We start from the raw sequence: 21,895 nt of genomic DNA, 5'->3' as shown, positions 1-21,895 counted from the left end.
CCGTGTATTTAGATGTTTAATTGGTGATTAGTCTTAATAAGGTATGGGAAATATGGTACAAATGTCTTTTAAATGTGACCTAATACTGTATATTTAACTGCTTAACATGTCTATGTTCTATAATGTATAATTGTTTTATTGTTAAATATTACTTACATTATTTACAGTGTAGCAATCTTTTGAAATCTCATAAAGTCTGCCTTTTGCTATGCCTTAGCATACAGTATGTAAAATCTATGCTTTTAAAACATAGCCTTTAAGCAAACATGACATTTTTTTTATTACATTTTTTTTTCACAGCAAAGATTTCATGAAGCAAGTGTAAATGGGTTTTGATTCATGGGTTTGTATCATACTTTGTATGAATAAAGCATAATCAAAGCTTAATGCTTGATGACAAGTGAGCCCCTGTCATTCCACTAAGGAAAATGTGTTCTATTTTGGTTTTATGTAATCCTCTCAGTACCAATAATGATAGAGATGTTCACTATGCAATTCAAATCATTCATCATTACAGCTTCTAGCTAATTATAATTCACTAGTAAGGAAAAATAAGACTGTGCAGTGTTTTTGTTCAATTTAGCGGTATTTAAAGCATACTTTAGGAATTTGTCAGGACAACCATTCTGCTCTTTGTGCCATGCATTTTGTAGACTGGCCTATCAGTCAATATTGTGATAGAGTGGAGTGGAAGCATACTGAAAAGCTGACAGATGTTGCAAGTGTTTAACACAGACAAAAATGCACAAGCATAAACAGGAATAATTAGCTACCGGTCAATTGATAATGAAAAAAGATGGCTTTAATTAACATTCTATTATTCAGAAAGACACATGCAATCATTACTCATAATATATTATTTCAATGTAGTAATGACATGTACAAAATTGGAGAGTTAAATATTGCTCTATTTTCCTTCCAATGTATAATCTTGGGAAAAAAACAAATCAGCTTATTTTAATATATTCTTAGTGTAGGATGCAAACATTTCCTCTATAGTGTTTGTTACACAGGTCCTAACTTACTAAAGGAGTTGTATATGAGTGCTGTGTTTGAAAGAAAAAAAACCCACCTGTGCCACAAGAACATGCAGGTGCCTACATCTGCTAGTGTCTAGCCACCTGCCAATCATAAATGTGAAAGCCTATGCATTTTTATGTGTGCAGAGATAGTTTTCACCAGACATTTGTAAATGTCTTACCAGTATAGATGGTGTGTGGTTGCTCCGAAAACCACAGTGTCATAAGTAAAGAAAATTTTCATTATTACCAAATAAAAATGGGCAAGAAATATATTACAAAAAAAGTAGAAACAACTGCAGTGACAGACAACAAGTATTCAACGTTGAGTTTATTGAAAGCAAATAAAGCCTAAATGGCCCTTGATGCCGGTTAGCTGGTCAACCATGGTTTTACCCACACACAGTTAGATACCATGGAGATCATTGTCCAAAGCAGATTCTGGCCTGCCCAAATTGAGGAAAGGGATACAAAATATTTTGCTCTCCTTTCAAACTACCTCCAGCATGTGACGGGGTATTTATGCCAGTCATTGACACTATAAGTCCCTTGTAACCACAATATATCCACTTTCTGAAATCAAATCTTGCAGAAGATAAGATGGCAGAAATAATACCACATTCTAAATAGAAATCTTAAAATATGTTACAAGCTTCTATACTGTGCTAACAGACATCCCAGAGCACATGCCATGACTCCAATATATAATTAGATGAAAAAAGGAACAAAACCAATATATATATATATATATATAAGAAGGCCAGTATGGTGGCCTGAATTTATGGGAGGAGCCCGGGGGGTATTTAACCAGCCCACTCGCCTGTGGTCTTTGTCGGTTTCCTGTGCGCAATACTACGTCACTAGGCCGACTGCTCGAGTTTCGTTGCCATTCGGATAACTTCTCTCTACTAGAAGTCTCGTGGTTTTCGTTCCCGTTCGTGTTTTGTACAACGTCTCTGGCTCAACAAGGTAAGGGTCTCGATTGACCTTCCTTTACTAGAAACATTTCTATTTTTGAGTATCGTTAAAACTTGAAATATCTCGAGTCATTCGTTAAGAAACCGGGTCGTTTATCACTCAAAACGCACCATTTTCGCAGCGCTCCTTCATTTCACGGGCCTCATTTCAGTAGGAATTGCTCGAAGAAAAACTGTACTGTTTTCGTAACTTGTTGTGTTGTCTGCCTCGTCACCGTGTTCCACAGACAAATCGTTGCCAGTCGCATCACACGGCATAACGATTCGTACCTCTGCCACAGCTGGCTCACGTAGGTCATTTCATCATTTCACTCATTTTTGTCACTCACTGCGCTCCGATTCGAATCCAGTCGCATCCGCTAAATGCGCCGATTCGTTCCGGTGTGCCCCTAGTTGCTCGGCCTCATTTCGATACATGCTCCAGAGCCCGCTCGTTGCTAATCGATCCGGGTCTCTGTCATGGGAATCATTTCACTGTCACCATTACGTTCCGAAACGAAACCAGTCGCATTTCTCAACGCACAGGTTCGATCGACGTGTCCCAGTTGCGTTGGCCTCATTTCAGTACATGCTCTAGAGCCCGCTCGTTGACGGTCGCAGGCTGTGTCCTCTCCGATTCGTAGCTCTATCATGGGAAACATTTCAATTTCACATAGTGCGTTCAGTTCGAATCCGGTTGCATCCTTGTGCATCGATTCGTCCGGACAGCCCCAGGTATTTTTTCAGCCTCATTTCAGTGCATGCTCCAGAGACCGGTTCGGTTCCAGTCTCAGTTCGGGGCCGGCCGATCCAGGCCTCTGTCATGACAGAAGTTGTTCATTTCATTTCACTGTCACGCTCCGCGCTCCGGTTCGAATCCAGTCGCACCTTCACATGCACCGATTCGTTCCGGTTCGCCCCAGGTTATTTCCCACATTTCAGTACATGCTCCAGAGTCCGCTTTGTTGTCAGTCGCACTTGCGACACGACCATTTCGTGCCTCTGTCATGGCAATCATACTTCATTTTACTGTCACTTACAGCGCTCCGACTCGAATCCAGTAGCATCCGTGATGCATCGATTCAGTTCGGTGTGCCCCAGAGGGAACGGCCACATTTCACTTTCTCCACAGGTTGCCTTATTGTACGGTCACAAATCCAGCACTTATTTACGCTCCCGCATTGGACACAGGTCATCCCATCCTTCATGCAAATGATACGTCGGATTGGGACAGCAAAAAAAAAAAAGGGGAGGAAAACGATGAACAAATGGTGGTGATAATGAAAGGAACTATGACGAAACTGTCTACTCACCGGTGCACCTCACTCGTAATAGCCAACCGTTTGCGTCACTCTTCAGTTTACTTGTTAGGCTCCTCACCAGTTTGTCATCTGTTATTTCTCTCTCCAGGTCAGTCAAGTTCAGTAGGTCCACCCTGCACCAGCTTGGACGTTATCTTCCCAGGTAAAAAAAAAAAAAAGAGAGAGAGAGAGGGGAAGGCGTAAAAATGCGACAGCAACCATGCTGGCATACATATATATATATATGAAGGCCGTGACAATATATATATATATATATGTATACGCGTTCGCTCCTGCCTTGGCACTCAGCAACAGGTGGATTCACTTGGTAAAATAGAGAAACAGTCTTGACTTATGTCACCCTCTATAGGTTCCGGTCGTCCATCCTTCGTCCCCAGAGAGATAGGACATCACTCCTAGGGCACGATTCACCTGGAGCCATGTCCCAAGTCGGCAGCGAAGACTTTACCGCCCCCTTGTCTCCTCGCCCGCCTTCAGTGAGCGACAGCATACAGTCCTACAGGGGTTGGACTATCCCCAGGCTGACGGCAGAGCTGAGACGCAAGGGCATTCCCTTCCCCGCTACCGCTAGGAAGGCAGAGCTTTTCAGGCTCCTCTCCACCTCTCCAGCTACAGCCGGGCCCAGTACCCCACCTCAGGCTTCTCTTCAGTCAATCTCAGCAGCTATTTCTCAGCTGCACTCAATGATGTCGTCCTTAAACAACACGGTCACGGACGTCCAGACCAGAGTGACGCTTCTAGAGGCTCACCCAGCCACAGCCGCCCCTGTTCCAGTTACAGTCCCGCTACCACTGTTGACAGGTAACGCAGGGACATGTCCCGTTGTCCACCCAGCACATCTGATGCCGGCCGGCATAAGGAAGGACATCTTGGACGGCAAGGATAGCAACCTTGCCTCCCTGCTTATCTCAGTTCACGACCTTGCTGAGAACAAGGCCTACACATGGGGAGACATCTCCGTAGTCCTCAAAGCCAAGGATCCCAGGCTGAACCGCAAACTTTCCATCCCAGAGTTTGCCCTAGCTTTTGGGATGCTTAGAGACGTCATTTGTTCAGCATCCCCCACTAGAAGGGAAGAGCTGGACTTGTACCTCCACACAGTGGTGGACCTAGGTTACAAATACGGAGGCTTCGCCTTCTATGATTACCATCGCTCCTTTTCCGCCAAAGTAGCCGCTAAACTGGCACAGTTCCAATCACCCACGGACTGGAGCCTGATGGACACCGAATTGTTCTGCCGGAATTTTGCCGGCCTTCGTTCACCTCTGTGTGCCATCTGCCAGTCCTCCACCCATACCGCCCCCTGGTGCGCCAACGTCACGGCTAGCCGCCCGGTAGAGTTCCCCTCCACCTCCGGCACAGGCCAAGGCCCATCAGGCCCTACACCGAAAACACAAGTGGACAAGTTTGGGCGTTCGGTCCGAACCATGGGGGGTGCGGCCATTTGTAATAATTACAACTATGGCTCATGTAATTTTAGCCAGTGCCGCCTATTGCACGTCTGTGTCATATGTCACAGAGCGCACCCCAGAAATCTGTGTGAGGTTAAAGCTCGCAAGGGCTCATGACTGAGCCGCATAGACGTCCTATGCCTGGGCTTCTACCTCTCCATGCACCCCACTCCTTCACTAGCCACTTTCCTCATCGGTGGCTTCACTACAGGCTTCCATACCGGCCTCATCTCCCTGCCCCACACAACCTACGAGTGCGGAAACCTCCGCTCAGCAGCTTCCGACGAGCAGGCCATTGATCAGTTGCTGCAAACCGAGGTGGAACGAGGCTTCGTCATAGGCCCCTTCACACAGCCCCCCTTCAATATGTGGAGAGTTAGCCCTATTGGGCTTGTCAAGGGCAAGTTTTCAAATAAAAATCGTTTGGTATACGACCTGTCTGCACCTCGTTCTTCCCACATTCCCAGCCTAAATTCCCTGATTCCTTCAGAAGAATTTTCATTAAAATATGCCTCCGTGGACATGGAGATCCAGGCCATCCGTGAACTAGGCACAGGTGCGTGGCTGTCCAAAGCCGACATATCCGATGCCTTCAAACTGTTGCCTATTCACCCATCCCTCTGGTGCTGGCACGGCATTAAATGGAGAGATCAATATTATTTCGCCACTAAGTTTACATTTGGCTCCAAGAGCAGCCCCTGGCTGTTCGACACGTTCGCACAGTCTCTTGCTTGGATCCTTCGGCACAAGGCCTGTTGTCAGCAAGTTATCCATTACCTGGATGACTTTCTATTGATTGAACAGCCAGGCATACCTCCAAGGGACCTTGGTAAGTTAAGGACCGTCTTTGGGAATCTCAACGTTCCCATCGCCGAACATAAGGTTGACGGGCCCGCACAATTTATCACCTTCCTCTGAGTCAATCTCGACACCAGCGCCATGCAGGCCAGCCTGCCCTACGACAAACTGACCCGCATCAGGGCAGTCCTCCACGAATTCACCTGCACCAGGGGATGTACAAAGAGGCAGCTACAGGCGCTACTAGGCATGCTGAACTTTGCCATGCGAATTATCCCACAAGGTCGCTCCTTTATCTCGCGCCTGTTGGTCTGCCTTTCTCAGGCACAAGACCCGGATCAAGTCCTTAGCCTGGATGTCGCAGCTGTAGCAGACTTAGCAATGTGGGACAAGTTCCTGTCCTCCTGGAACGGTATCTCCCTGTTCATCCCCTCCATCTCACCTCTCTCACCACAGGTAGTAACAGATGCCGCAGCCTCCACAGGATTTGTGGCTATTTTTGGCCACCATTGGTTCGCCGGACCCTGGCCTTCTCAAATACTCTTTATCCCTGGGTTTAGTCAGTCTTCATCCCTTTTCGAGCTCTACCCCATTGTAGCAGCCTCCCAGCTCTGGGGTCATACCTGGACAGGACAGACCGTAGGTTTTACCACCGATAACCAGGCCATGGCCGAAATTATCAACAAAGGCAGGTCTAAGTCTCTCTCCGTGATGTCCTTCCTTCGCAGGCTGGTGCAGCTGTCTCTGGGACATCAGTTTAATGTGTACTGCACGTTTATCCCTGGAAAGTACAACCTTGCCGCTGACGCACTGTCCCGTTTTAATTTCCTGTCCTTCTTCCGGCAGGTTCCTGGAGCAGATACGGTGTCAGCGCCTATCCCACACTGGTCTCAGTTGACCCTGGACTAGAGTCGCATCTACACGGAGCCACTCGGCTCATCAACCAATCACTCGCAGACAACACTTTGAAAGCCTACCAGGTAGCCTGGAAAGCGTTCAATACATTTCTGGTTGCCTCCTCAGTAGGCACCCCAACTGATGCCAGGCATATACTAGCCTTCACCTCGTACTGCCGTAGTCAACTGGCCTTGTCCTTCAACACCATCCGGTTATACTTAGCTGGCATACAGCACTACCTCTCATTACAGGATCCTACCAAACCGTCCATCTTCTCAACTCACGCTATCCGAGCCGTCCTGCGTGGCATTCAGAAACAGCAACCACCACACAAGGTCAAGAGGCTCCCCATCACCAGTTCCATCTTCAGGGACATGTCCAACATGCTTATCAGCTACCCCTTCGGTGTTCTCCCCAGTATGGTCATACAGGCGGCCATTTATCTAGCCTACTACGGCTTTCTACGACCCAGCGAATTCACCCATAACAACACACACAGTCCAGTCCTTCGCAGACGTCATCTGATCCGTCACCAGGACCACTTCATTCTCCACCTCCCGGTTACCAAGACTCAGCAAGCAGGCACCGGCGTAGATATCCACCTCTACAAAACCAACAACGCCTGGTGCCCGGTCGCTGTACTTTCACAGTTGCTCTCTCTTCTACCCGAGCTCCCGGACTCTTGTCCTCTGTTGCCCTTCCCGGTCAAACCACTAACGAACCACCAGTTCATCAAGCATGTAAGGGTTCTTCTCCGCAATTTGCTCCTCAATCCCGGTGAGTACTCCGGTCATTCCTTCCGCATTGGAGCAGCTTCATCTGCATCCCGGCATGGGGTCCCGGACCACGTCATCAAAAGATTGGGCAGGTGGAAATCGGCCTGCTTCGCTCGATACATCCCTAACCCACAGGTAGAAATGTCTCGGGCATTCTCCCAACTGGCTCAGTAAGATAAAGCTGAAAACAATAAAAATCTCTTACCCCTACCTAAGTGTTTTTGCCCCCTTATTTTGGTATACCGTCCATTAGACCAGGGCACACTTTCAGGTCCATTTCATATAGGGTATATTATCATAGACTTGTATTGCTCAGATACGTATCGGACATAGGGCTTCGACCATAAGTAAGAAGGCCAGTATGGTGGCCTGAATTTATGGGAGGAGCCCGGGGGGTATTTAACCAGCCCACTCGCCTGTGGTCTTTGTCGGTTTCCTGTGCGCAATACCCACCCTCCCATCCCCTTTTTTAAGGCATTTCTCAAAACATTTCTCTTCAAACTCATTTATTTCTAATCACTGGGTATGCCCCCTTATTTTGGTATACCGTCCATTAGACCAGGGCACACTTTCAGGTCCATTTCATATAGGGTATCTTATCATAGACTTGTATTGCTCACATACGTATCGGACATAGGGCTTCGACCATAAATATATATATATATATATATATATATATATACATATATATATATATATATATATATATACAGAGAGAGAGAGATAGATATATACTGTATACAGAGAGTGAGAGATTTCTTTTGGAGAAGGTTGTGCATGTACGGGTCCAAATGATGGCTGCGGTCTAAACTGGCTCTGTCACACCCATGGGCATAACAGCTGTTTAGCTCATCCATACACCCTCTGAACCCCCACATCCCACCCTGCAGAGTTGCTGAGGTGGATTGGGTCTCTCTAGTAAAGTGTTGTCCATCTGGAACAGAGAATGAATTCTGTGGCTACACTCCTGGTTTGACAAGAGGAAAACAATGGCAGCCTGAAAGCTGAAACCCAGGCATTAAATCACAAACTAGAGTATGCTGAGAACAAGGTCTGCAGGTCCAATTTACAGTTTCAGGGCTTACCCGAATCCATCATAGACCTCCAGTCCAAAATAACTGCTCTGTGTCAGGAACTGGCTCCTGAGATCCTGATTGATAGACTTGAGCTTGAGAACGTACACACAGCATTTGTTAAAAAGTGACCAGACGGCCCCCCCACATGAAATAAATGTGGACTTTCATTATTTTTGCACTAAGGAACACCTATTGCAAGCCTCCAGAGCATGTGATATCTTCATCTTACAGGAACATCAATGCCAACTTTTTTTTGACCTTGCTTCTTCCACTATTCAAGAAAAAAAATAAAACCTTTGATCCACAAATTGCAACAACACCAAATAGAACACCATTAGGGCTTCCCCTTTAAACTGATGTTTATATACTAGGGAAAGCAATATGCCCCTGCGATGCCTGATGATGCTTTACCAGTTATTTTATTTATTTATTTTTACATTATTTTCACAGATGATGTTCTGCTATTTTAACTAATCTTTTGATTTCTCTCCCTAATCTGATTGGTATTCTGAAGAAATTCTCTGCCTTTTCAGGACTTAGCGCTAATGATTCTAAGTCTAAGGTTTTTAGCACTTGATGCATTTTTTATATTTGCACATGTTTTTTTGATCTATTGCACTTTGTGATTTTTTTTTTTTTTTTTTATAGATGCATAATGTTATATTCGTATATCTTTCTTTTTGCTCTATTGCACCTTGTGAATTGTTTTATCAGTAATTTGCATCTATTTTTTTAGACACAGCAGGTGTATAATATAAATTTTTTAGCCTTGGTTATAACAAAGAAAATATTAAAGGATGCAGCAAAACATGTTTGCATAACACGTATTATTCATAGTAATAGGCAGCCTGTAAATCTGCAGCTTTTCTCAGCTACATCTATCAACATGTACTGTTTTCATCCTGACTTAAAAAGGAACTTGACTCCATTTATTTATTTTCTTGTATTCCCTACTTATCTGATGCTGGGTTATGATCAGTTAAGATACTCTCCCACCCAGCAGATCCAGCATTGTCCTGCTGAGGTTAACGTCTCTGAGATCCCGCATCACTATGATCTCCTGTGATGTCATATGGAGGCTGCAGACTCTTCAGATTCAGATGCCACCTCCCAATGTTGATTTGGATATATGATTAGATTGCCTACAATCTTCTCCATCAGCTCAACCCACATCCTTTTTTTTTTTCCCACTTCCTCTTAAATTGTAAGCTCCCACCAGCAGGGCATTCTTTATACTCCTGTATTGAGTGGTATTGCAACTGTTTTTCTCACTTTCTTTTCTCTTGCTGCTATATAAATTCTGTGAGAGTAAAAATAATTGCATTGGATGCAGGATAATGCTGTCCTCAGATGCACTAAACATATAAAGGAGGTTTTGTTAGGTGTATAGCTGGAATACATGACATACATCCTTGAATGTAGGACAAGGTTCTAAAATGGTCTCTTTGTAACCTTATAAGTTATGAGACTGGGTACATTTTTCATCACTTGCTTAGTAGAATCAAAACAAACATTAGGAGTTATGTTCCCAAAAATACCCATACTCACTGACAGTTAACTTTCTGCAGGGCTCAGGCTATGCAAACATTAGGTGAAGTAAATTTTAGTTATTGAATTTATTGAAAAAAAAATCTGTATAGATTCTGATGCTTCCGTTATGAATTTGAAAATAATCAAATAGTGAACCAATGCTAATCAGAGAAATCAACAAGCTAGCTTGCCAAAGATAGCAATAAACAAAAGCCGAGCACCTAGTCCACCTCTCAAATTCCTGACTACACAACAGCTACATCAAAGTGAAAAAAGGCAACAGGAGCCCAGTAAATGGGATCAGAATAATGCAGCCCGCCATTGCATGGTGAGTTAAATATAGTCATATATAAATCTGTTACCCACGTTGATTAGACAATCCCTATGCACCTTATTAACTGAAAGAGTGAGGGGCTCAGTTAATCAGGTTAGGTTAGGAGATAATAAATATTTTTAGGCTGACTGCAGTCACATGCTAGTCATACTACTCAATTTGCTTGAAGACGCTGCTATGCTCTTTATCCCCTTACCTAATCAGTCCAGAACTTTGTAGCTACATGCGCTGCAAAGCAATCCATCCTCAAAGTTCACAACACAGGGACTTTTCTCAACAGCCCATCTTTCCCTACTCCCTCTCACAACTGTGACTTGTGGCGAATTACATTTTTCTAATGTAAACATGGTCGAAGTATTTCTCTAGGGGGAACAGGGCTGCAAAGCTGTCAAGCACCTGATGTTTAGTCTGTCTTATCTTGAGGATGAGGGGTGGCTTATTTTAAAGCTCAGTTATAAATTGTTATGAATTTCTAATACCTAAAATGTCCTGAGCTTGGTTACATGTTCATTTTACACAGTGGAGATTGGATAACTTTCTCACTCAACTTATGTTATCTACATGTCTACAGTTATTAAAACAGTATGACAACATTTTGTCTCCCATGGTTGCCCAAGAGTTTTGGTTTTAGACCAAATTTGTTTGCATTTGGAAGCTGTTCAACTTGAAAGTCGTTTTTTTTTTCAATAAAGTTAGCTTTCTAACTATGTAGGGAAAGGTGCATCCTTGTTTGTCCTTGGATTTTCTGCAGAAAAACGTCAGACTTTTGTCCGAAGGGCATTGGCCAGGAATTTGTCTTGCTCCTTCTACTAATTTCATGCTAGTAAACGTTTGGTGAGTGTTGATTCACTCTTTTCATTTTGTGCTTTTCATTTTGCACTTTTCAGTTCATTTCTGAATGGCCATTCGTCAACCAGCCATGTTGCGGATTTGGAGGAAATAATGTGTTATTTATTATTTATTATTTGCCTTGGAGTTATTGCTTTGACCCAAGTCCAGTCCAGGAACAGAAGGAGGAGGATTTCTTGGACCAAAAATCGGTTGCTTTAGTAATCGTGACCAATTATGTCATATGCCCTTGCTGTGGGAGCTCCAGGAGAATAATCCGGATCAGTTTTGTAATTATCTCTGGATGATGGACTCCTTCTTTCACCAACTCATGGCATTGTTGACCCCCTATTTTAAGAAGCAGGACATATGCATTAAGCTTTTATTTTATTGTTTGGTTGAATAATGTTTAATTTATTCATTTAAGTTCTATTGGCAGATAGCATGTCTAATTTAATTTGTTTTCTTTTTTTAATGCACAATAAAAAAATAATGGAGAATAATACTTGGCTATGTGTTTCACTTCAAATGACAGTTTGGGAGTAGGCAGTTACATTTAAAAAAATACAATGTAAAATTAACAAGGAATACCAACATAGTTTTATCTTTGATCTTAAAAACCACAGGATAATGGTGTTGTGGTAACTTGCCCCAAAAAAATAAAATAATAATAATATTATTCTTGATATCACTAGAAAAAAAAGCTTTTGAAAATTTGACATAACTCCATTAGTATCACCACAACGATTGTCCAATGGAGCATACACATGGTAGAATTTTCTGCCAACAGCCTGTCATCACACATTTCCCATCGGAAAATCCGATCGTGTGTACAAAGCTTAATGCCTCATAGAGACGATAGGACTTTCTGCCAACAACACCGTGGAATTTTGTCTGAAGGGCGTTGGCGCAAACTTGCCTTCCATACACACTGTCACACAAATGTTAGCCAACAATTACGAATGTAGTGACATACTAGACATACTACGAGCCGATAAAAGGAAGTTCACTAGTCATGTGCCACCCTTTGGGCTCCTTCTGCTAATCTTGTGTTAGTAGAAGTTTGGTGAGTGTCGATTCACGCTTTTCAGCCTCGTGCTTGTCAGTTTGTTTCTGTTTTTCAGGTTGTGCTTGTCGGTTCGTTTCTGTTTATCAGTGTGTTCTTTTTGGTTCGCTTCTGATTTTCAGTGAGTGCTTGTCAGGTCGTTTCTGATTTTCAGGTCATGCTTGTCATGTCCTTTCTGATTTTCAGTACATTCTGCCAGTTTGTTCTGATTTTAGAAATTATCTCCGGATGACGGACCCTTGCTTTCACTATCTATTGGCTTTGCTGTCCCCCTATATTAGTAAGCAGGACACATGCATCACTCTCAAGCAAAGGCTCGCCATCAACTTGTGGTACTTGGCGACTGGGATAAGTCTCCAGGACCTCAAGTTCATGACTGGGATCTCCCCACAGGCTCTAGGAATCATTATTCCAGAGACCTGTTCTGCCATCATTCAAGTCCTGCAGAAGGACTATATTAGGGTACGTTTTATCCGTTAACATCACATTCTATGTATTTAATGTTTGATAATGTATTGTATTAATTTCTTCATTCCATAATTACCATTATTGCAATATGATGTGAATGTCCTCTTTGTCCTCATGCATGCTGTAAGCTTATAAAGCTCCTTTTTTGAACTTTATGCATATTTGCCTTCACTAACCTCCCCAGCATGCTATCCTGGACCCACAGACACCTAGCCTAGTAAGTTAATGTATTTGGGCAGCTATATTTTAGTGCTTACCCTAAACACCCCCTAAAATGTGTACAAATGTTATTGTTGGCCTTTCATTTGGAACCCTCCCTCCCCCTCAACCACTAAGTCAATGGATACCAAAACTCTGTCTGCTGACTTTGCTAAACCCATGTGGTCCTATTTATGGATGACTTCACCAAAGCATGTAGTGCAAAGGCCAGCCTGAATACTTTCAAATGGTACTGTTGAAAGTTTTGGTCTCCAATTATCCTGATAGGTAATAAAATAATGTAAAAATGTGCTTCAATTTGGACAGTGTGTATCCATATTTTTGTATTATGACACTTCTTACCTGTCCAGTGGGTTGCCAATAGTGTAAGTAAGGAGGGACTGGCCAAAGTAACACACATTATTTTGTTCATTCAGCTCTCAATGAAGTGGAGAGGGTTACCTGTCCAAAACATCTACCGCCCCCCCCCCCCCTCCCCCAACATAACATTTTTCAAATGGGCCACCAGAGGGGGTGAAGAATCTCATAAGTTGACCTTATACTTTTGTCTTTAAATACTCATTTCAATAAATGTTATACTTATGTTGGCCAAGAATGTCTGTGTCTAATCTGCTTGCAATGTTATGTTCAAAAGTACTAATTATTTTTTTCTTGTTGACGCCACAGCTTCCTTCAAACCCAGGGGGGAACATCTCATGAGGCCTTTCCCCATGAGGAACATGACCCCAGAGCAGAGGATTTTCAATTACCAGCTGTCTCGTGCCAGGTTCACTCTTTCATATTTTTTGGAACTGTTCACTTATTCAGGCATTTTGGTTAGAATTTATGCAAACTCTTCAGATTGTGACAGGCCTACCACTCCCTTTAGATCCTATCCAATACCTACTGGGGCTCCCCTTTCCAGGTATTCCTAAACCAACTAAACGTTTGACCTCCTACACTTTTCTAGCTGCCAAGAGGGCCATACCACTGTGTTGGTTGTCCACTACCCCTCCCTCCCACCTACAATTTCTACAAAATATAGCAGAGATTAGGAGGATGGAATTTCTCATGGCCACAGTACATGACTCGGTTTCTCAGTTCAACAAAATTTGGGAGCCCTGGGACCAATCGAATTATGGGGATTGAATAATCTTTGAATAATTATGGTAGAACGACTATGGTTCCCTTTACATGTGTTTTTCTTTTTCATTGTCTCTTGGTACTGCTCTTTTGCAGACCCTTTCATTGTGAGAAGACATCCATGTACATACGCCCTGTAAAGTATGCCTTTGCTCTGTGTTAATTATTAATGTTCTCTAGAAAACTTTCTAATAGCTCCATGGAACTTGTTATCTTTTTATCCTGATCCTTTTTGTACTTACGGTAATTTCTGTTTTTTCTTTTTTCTCTTTCTCTTTGATGTACATCCTGTGTTATACCTGTTATACCTTTAATGTTTTTTTGAACTAATAAAAAATACAATGACAAAAAATACAAGATAATAATGGTGTTGTGGTAACTTGCCACACAAAATAAAATATTCTGGAGATCACTAGAAAAAAAAAAATATTATTCTTCAGATCACTAGAAAAAAATAATAATAATAAATACGTTTGTCAGAACTCTGTGAATATCACCAGCAAAGCAGCTTCATTAGTATACTATTATAAAGTAGAAGAGAATACACTGCATTGAGAGATTTCATAATTTGCCACATCACGAATGTGATATCTCCATTACGAATGCCAGTTTTGCAAGACAGAGTGCTTCCGGCTCTTCCTTACTTCCGAGCATTCGTGTTTGTACTTTGGACTTTTGTCTGGATTTGTGTACACATGATCAGAAAATCCGACAACACACATTTGTTGGCAGAAAATTTGGAGACATGTTAGCCAACATTTGTTGGCGAAAAGTCCGACAACAATTGTCCGATTAAACATTTTGACATCCAACAGTTCCCATCGGAAAATCTGATCATGTATACAGGCCTTTAGGCTTAATAGTGGTGGATATTTTGTTCAGTGATGTAAAGAAAAATGTCCAACTGGAAATCCTCAACAATATCATATTATTCATGAAATTCCACAATCAGAACATTCCCTGCAATCTGTGAATGAGAAGAATTTGTGGCATCATTGATGCTACTATAGCTGTCAAGTTTCAAAGCAGCCTTCTGGATAATTCTGCGTTCTTGGTAAAAAGTTGCACCATCCCTTTCATGATTCTTCATCATTACCCAGAATTTGTTCCCATGTCCTATCTTCAACTACATCACCATCATCATTTGACCTAGAAATGTTATAAGTAGCTTTACCACAGAAGCTGCATCATAGGTCAAACTCTGTCCACCTTTGGTTTGTTATGAGTGCTTTTACTGCCACAATCACAACAGGTAAAGTGTTACTAAACTCAGGGCCCTGTCTTGTGACTTCTATCAGTGTCTGGTTAAAGCTTGTAGTAAGTGTTTTCATTCTGCTCTGACTGTCCTATAAGGCTGCAGGACCCCTGACCCTCTGTATTGACAGATGCTGGCCCTGTGCTGATCACATGCACTCTACCAAGTAAAAAAAAAAAAAAAAAACAACTCTCTAGCAACACACACCAAACTGAGCATGTGCAGCTTGTCCCCTAGCCTATGTTCTAGTAGGAAATGGTTTGGGGACTGTGGAAGAAGGGGAGGAACAGAGAACACAGGATCAAACAGTCTTTTTACACAATGAAAAGGATTAACCCCCTAGGTTCCACAGTGAGTATAACAAGTATAACAAGCATGCTTTGCTGCATATAAAGACTGATTTTACTGTTATGGGTTTCATAACGCTTTAACTATTTAAGTGATGAAAGGATGAAAGGAGAAGTATAGCCAGCACTATTTTGGATGTACTTCTCCTGTAAGTCAAAAGTGTACAGTTCATTCTGCACTCCTGTGATCCATTTTCAGCTGACTGTGAGCTAAAGCCAGCTGTCGGCTAACATCACAGAGTGACAGTCCAAATTCTGAAAAGATCCTGACCATATGGTCAGGATCTACCCAGATGCTTGGACTTGCAGCTGGCTCAGCCTCTCTGTGAGCTGCTGAGAGCCTGAGCCAGCTACTTCTGCACCCTCCACAGCCAAACATTCCAGTGAGTGCTGGAAGGGCAGAGCAGAAAGCTGCTGACTGACAGACTCCCACTCTGCTCAATGAAGGCTGAGAACTGAGTGAACAGTGGTTGCTCATTTCTCAGTCATAGAAGCAGCAGGGGACAGATGCAGCAATCACCTAGGTGAGTACATAGTTGCTAGTTTCATGTTTCTCTGCTCTGTGGTAAAGCCATTCATAAGTTTTATATTCCTTCTTGGGAGTCCGTATTCTGTATACCAACTAAATTATCAACAAACTGGAAGCAGCTGTAATTATGACACACTCATTTTTGGTGATACTAGCACCAAAAAGAAGAGGCTGAGTAGTAGTAGAAGAATTTAGGAGTATGCCAACTCAAATGTAACTTCAGCTATGCTGTTCATTACCATGATCTCCCTCCTGCAACTGGGAAAACCCATTTAGGTAACCAGATAAAAACCAATATGCTTAGTTTGGATTTTTAAGCCTGCTAACACTTTGAGGGAAAAAAGCAACAAGTCTATTTGCTGCCAATGTTGATGCTTTGGTTGCTAATGATGATGTTAGTTTCATTTTTGCCCTTTGCTGTCTAATGTTGCATAATTCAACTTGATGTTCTACTACTATGTACAGCCAGATTTTTACATTTAATGACACCTAAATTAGCGGGCTTTCTGCAACATTTTTAAAATTGTGCCTGGTGCTTTTGCACAATTTAACACAATATGACAGATTCGTATAGAGACGCAAAATGTTTTAAAATATTCTTACTAAATGTTCAGAGTCAATGTAACTGTGACACGTTTAATACACCAAAAGACAGCTTCCAACAATGGTCTGCTAATGTTACACAATGAAACAACAGTAACTGTATAAAACAACAATTCAGGTTTGCAATCGGACACAAAATTATGAAAATGAACCTGCAACAATTATCTGGTCATGTTGTATCATTTTATACACTGGGGTGCTATTTGGCTTGATAATTTTATACTAATGCATACAATATATGGTATATATAATATATATTACATATTACATTTGCAAGTATGGTGGGTATGATTTCTGACCTAATATAAAAATAAAGTCTTTTTTCAACATTGGTTTGGCAATAACTTATAGTTCTAGATATGGAGTGTTACTTTTATGATCATTATTCACAAAACATAAAAATATTTCTAAACATCACTGTACATTTAACTATTATACACATCATATACTGAGTTCTTAGCAAACAGTCCCACAAATCAATAAAACAATTTTCCACAGTAATCTTCTGCTGTCTGTTTGTAATACCTGCTATTTGGTCATGCTGTTTACCTCTTTCATTCCATTGTCTAGCATGTTAACCCCTGTACTTTTCATCCTAGCTGTGCATTTAATACCTACTTCACACCCCTAATATGTAGCCACCTAAAAATTTTAATTCACTTGAAAAATAACATAACTTGGAAAAATAACACTGAATGAATCAGCTCTGTGTCATCTGCATTTGACAAACATTAAGCTGCTGCAAATAGCGAGTGTAGCCAAAATGTGGGAAATGTGGCAGGTTACTGTATAAGATTGTATTTACCCAGCAATACAATATAACTACCCTAGAAAAAACAGGCATCAGTCTAATAGCATCTTCAAACATTCTCATATTACCCCAGCAGTATATAACCCCCCCCCCCCCCCCACACACACACACACACAAACACACACAGTATGGTATTTCAACTCAACAGGACTATGGGGGTTATTTACGAAAGGCAAATCCATTTTGCACTGCAAGTGCACTTGGAAGTGCAGTTGCTCTAAATCTAAGGGGTCAATCTGAAATGAGTGGTAGCTCTGCTGATTTTATTATCCAATCATGTGCAAGCTAAAATTTAGTTTATTTATTTTCCTTGCATGTACCCCTCGGATCTACAGCGACTTTACTTTAACCACTTTCAGACTGGACCATTTTGCTGACTTAAGACCAGACCACTTTTTGTAATTAGGCACTGCGTCGCTTTAACTGACAATTGCACGGTCGTGCAACGTGGTTCCCAAACAAAAATTGACGTCCTTTTTTCCCCACAAATAGAGCTTTCTTTTGGGGGTATTTGATCACCCCTGCGGTTTTTATTTTTCACGCTATAAACAAAAATAAAGCGACAATTTTGAAAAAAACGCATTCTTTTTTACTTTTTGTTATAATAAATATCCCCCCAAAATATATAAAAACACATTTTTTTCCCTCAGCTTAGGCTGATACGTATTCTTCTACATATTTTCGGTAAAAAAATCACAATAAGCGATTATTGATTGGTTTGCGCCAGGGGGTGGCAGTGTAGGGGCTAAGTGTTCCTAGGGGCGTGTTACTAACTGTGGGGGGCGTATTACGAACTGTGGGGGGCTGGGCTTTGTGTTAGTGAACACTGATCTCTGCTCTAATCACATGGAGCAGAGATCAGCATCACTTTTTGCTAGGCAGAATGGGGAGATGCTGTTTACAACGGCATCTCCCCGTTCAGCCTCCCCGTGAGACCATCGCGGGTATCCCCGTGGCGATCGAGTCCGCGGGACCAGCGACCGGACTCACGGGGGTCCTGACCAGCAAGCGATGGCAGGGCGGCATATAGAAATGGATGTACCTGTATGCCAATATGCCTGCCTGTGACATTCTGCCGACGTACATCGGCATGCGCCGGTTGGGAACTGGTTAAAGTGCACTTGCAGTACAAAGTGGATGTTCCTTTAGTAAATAACCCCCTATATCTCCGGTATAACCCGATCATATATAGAATTACTAATTCTTGCCAGACTAGAGGATTTCGGAATCTGTACCTTTCTATATTACAAAACCACTTGCAAGGAAGCAAGGATAAATCTCTTTCAAGGGGACACAGAAAGCAATACAATCTTGACAGATATTATAAACTGTGCCTATCATTTCAGAGCAATTGTTTTTAATGGTGCTTCTTCTTCAAGGATTTCCCTTAATTTTGTTTTCAGGGGGACCACCATCAAATAGACAGCAAGTGTGGAGATTTGTCTTTATTTTTAATTCTGTCTGACACTCATCAAATAGACAGGAGGAGGCTTTCCTCCACTTCCTTTTTTTGAAACTTGACAGGAAGTGGCAAGGTTTTCCCTTTACACAAACAGCTAACACTGTAACCCTTAAAAAAACCTCTATTGATGGGATTATTAAGGCAACAATAAGAAAAAAACATGTATATTTAAAAAAAATAAACATATAATTTATTTTTCAAAATATTTATAAATACTCCTGTATACAATTTATATTAAATATATATTATATAGAAAATATATTGTATGATTTGGAGAGAATTATACTATCCGCTTGATGATCCGGAAATCTCCAGGTGACTGGTGTAACCCTTCCCCATCCATTAAAAATATAAAATAAATTATTGTATAAATATATATATATATATATATATATATATATAAGAAAGGATGAGCTGGATTTGAATTTGTCATTAAATTCTTCAGCAATAAGTATGTAATCAGTGAAGTTAGGACTCTTGACCAATGTATAATAGTAACAACAAGAATATCTTGAACCATAAAAAAACAAGCCAGTAATGGAAATGTCCATATTTCTATATCAAAAACTTCTTATTTAGAAGTTTGATGTCATGTATGGGTCCAAAAAACACTTCCATATTTCTAGTTTTTATTATTAAAGTCAGTGGGGTAAATCTGAAAAATCTGATGCAGCTCTACATAGAAACCAATCAGCTTCCAGATTTTTTGTCAAAGCTTGATTGATCAAGTTGAATTTAGAAGCGGATTGGGTTCTATGCAGAGCTGCACCAGATTTTGCACTCTCCAGTTTTAGAAAATCAACCCCAATGTGTGCATGACATACCAAGCTTTCACAGACATTTATTGACCCTTTATAAACATTAACCGCTTGCTCACCAGCCGCCGTCTTTATACCGCAGCAGGTCGCCCCGATCCCGCAAGCCGTTGTAGCTGTACATCGGCTCCTTTAAGCGGGATAGCAGGTGAGGAGCACCGCAGGGGTGCCGATGCTCATGGTCATGGCCAGCGGTTGCAATAACCGCCGGCCACTTGCAATTGTGGGCATGAGAGGCAGAACAGGTGTGTGCGCGTGTATGTAAACACACAAATCTCTGTTCTGTGAGGAGAGGAGAGGAAGATTGTGAGTTCCTAATAGCTAGAAACCACAATCTGTCATCTCCTATAGTCAGTCCCCTCCCCTTTTTATAGCACTGATCACTGTATAGTTGTCAATCGTCCCAAAACTGTGTCAAACGTGTCCAATGTGTCCACCATAATGTCGCAGTCCTGATAAAAATTGCAGATCGCTGCCATTACTAGTTAAAAAATAATAATAATAATATAATAATGCCATAAATAATAATAAAATGCCATAAATCTATCCCCTATTTTGTAGACGCTATAACTTTTGCACAAACCAATCAATATACACTTTTTGCATTTTTTATTAACAAAAATATGTAGAATACATATCGGCCTAAACTGAGGAAAAAAAATCGACTTTTTTAAAAAGAAAATGGGGATAATTATTATAGCAAAAGGTACAAAATGTTGTGTTTTTTTCAAAATAGTTTTTTGTTTATAGCGCACAAAATAAAAACCGTCGAGATGATCAAATGCCACCAAAAGAAAGCTCTGTTTGGGGAAAAAAAGGACGTCAAACTTGTTTGGGTACAGTGTTGAATGACTGCGCAATTAAAGTTAAAGTGACGCAGTGCCGTATCGCAAAAAATAGCTTGGTCATTGAGCAGCCATATCTTCTGGGGCTGAAGTGGTTAAAGTGCATGTCAACTCTAAAATGATGGCTTCTCCATCACTTTCATTACTAGAAACTGGAATAAAAAGAGAGGATATTTTTTTCCCCCAACAGGAACACATGCACCAATAAAAAGTTTTTTTTTGTTTTTTTTATCACTACAAAGTTATTTTACATACATTTTAAGGACATTATATTTATCCAAAACATAATACACATTTGCTTGACCATGGGGTAGATATTTCCTATTATAGTGTAGTAATAGTTTTTTTCTTATATCTGGCAGAATTATTAACATGCAAATGAGCTCCAACAGCACAGTTAATAATTGAGTACTGGGGTGGATGAAAGAAGGTAGTTTGCAAATGCCAGCATCCCAGCATCTCTAGGACATGTTTCTTCTATTGGTGGTGCAACAAATTCAGTGTGCAAATGCCCCAAGGATTTTCACAGTTGGCACAGATGATCACTGTAATGTGTTTAAGATGTCTACTTTCTGTGATTGGCAGCTCCATCCAGTGGCTATTATAAGGTATTTTTGTGAAAAACCCCATTCATTAAAATACCACATTATGGACACTTGATGGAGCTTCAAAACATAGGAAGTAAACATATTACACAAATCACAGTGATTATTTGTGGTAGCTGTGCGATTTGCACAGTAATTCCTTTTTTATAAATGTACTTCTAAGTATTTTTATAGAGAGGCTTGTAATTACAGTGGGATTTTGTTAGGGGGGACATCTAGATAAGCACACTGCTTCATGGAGCTCTTTTTTTAATCATGGAACTTTTTTTCACAAAATAGATCATATAATTGCATAATCCCTACCTCCATCGCCTGAGCCCGAGCCTCCCTCTGAAATGAAAGGAAAAAAATTAGAGAACGATTTTGACAGAATATGTTAGATTAAGTACATGGTTTATTGTTCGAAACACATTACAGTGAAGAAAAGCAGTTAGACAACTGTTTAATCTATTGGCTATTCATTTTCATAACCCAAAGTATTTACTTTCTTGTCATACATTTTTACTTTTTCACCAATATGAATTTTCTTATTAAAAAATGTACCTAAAAAAACAACAGCAAATGCAGCTACATGCAACTACAAAGCAAAGAAAATAAAATGTTAAATGACCTAAAGAGCCCATATATACTTACTGTTCTGTTTCAGTGCATTAATGCACATGTGTTAACACTAATTTTTCAATAATGCAGTGCACCATATGTTGGCTCTACAATACAAGTGTGTTGGGGTGCCATGCACAAGTGTGAATGTGCCCCAAAAA

At 41.2% G+C, this 21,895-nt stretch overlaps 1 protein-coding gene across 2 annotated transcripts in view; it reads right to left on the bottom strand.

Moving 5' to 3' along the window:
* TMEFF2 (transmembrane protein with EGF like and two follistatin like domains 2) overlaps positions 1 to 21,895 on the bottom strand; it is a 955,470-nt gene that overhangs the window by 664,455 nt on the left and 269,120 nt on the right. For both annotated transcript variants that reach the window (XM_077448742.1, XM_077448743.1), the window contains exon 4: positions 21,438 to 21,464. In XM_077448742.1, coding sequence (XP_077304868.1) covers positions 21,438 to 21,464 — 27 coding nt within the window. The remainder of the gene's footprint in view (positions 1 to 21,437; positions 21,465 to 21,895) is intronic.

The sequence above is a fragment of the Lithobates pipiens genome, unplaced genomic scaffold, assembly GCF_037356315.1.
Source record: "Lithobates pipiens isolate NorthernLeopardFrog02 unplaced genomic scaffold, aLitPip1_a1.2 Scaffold_22, whole genome shotgun sequence".
NCBI classification, from domain to species: domain Eukaryota; kingdom Metazoa; phylum Chordata; class Amphibia; order Anura; family Ranidae; genus Lithobates; species Lithobates pipiens.
The sequence above is the reverse complement of the archived record's forward strand: the minus strand, read 5'-3'. Positions and strand labels throughout refer to the sequence as shown.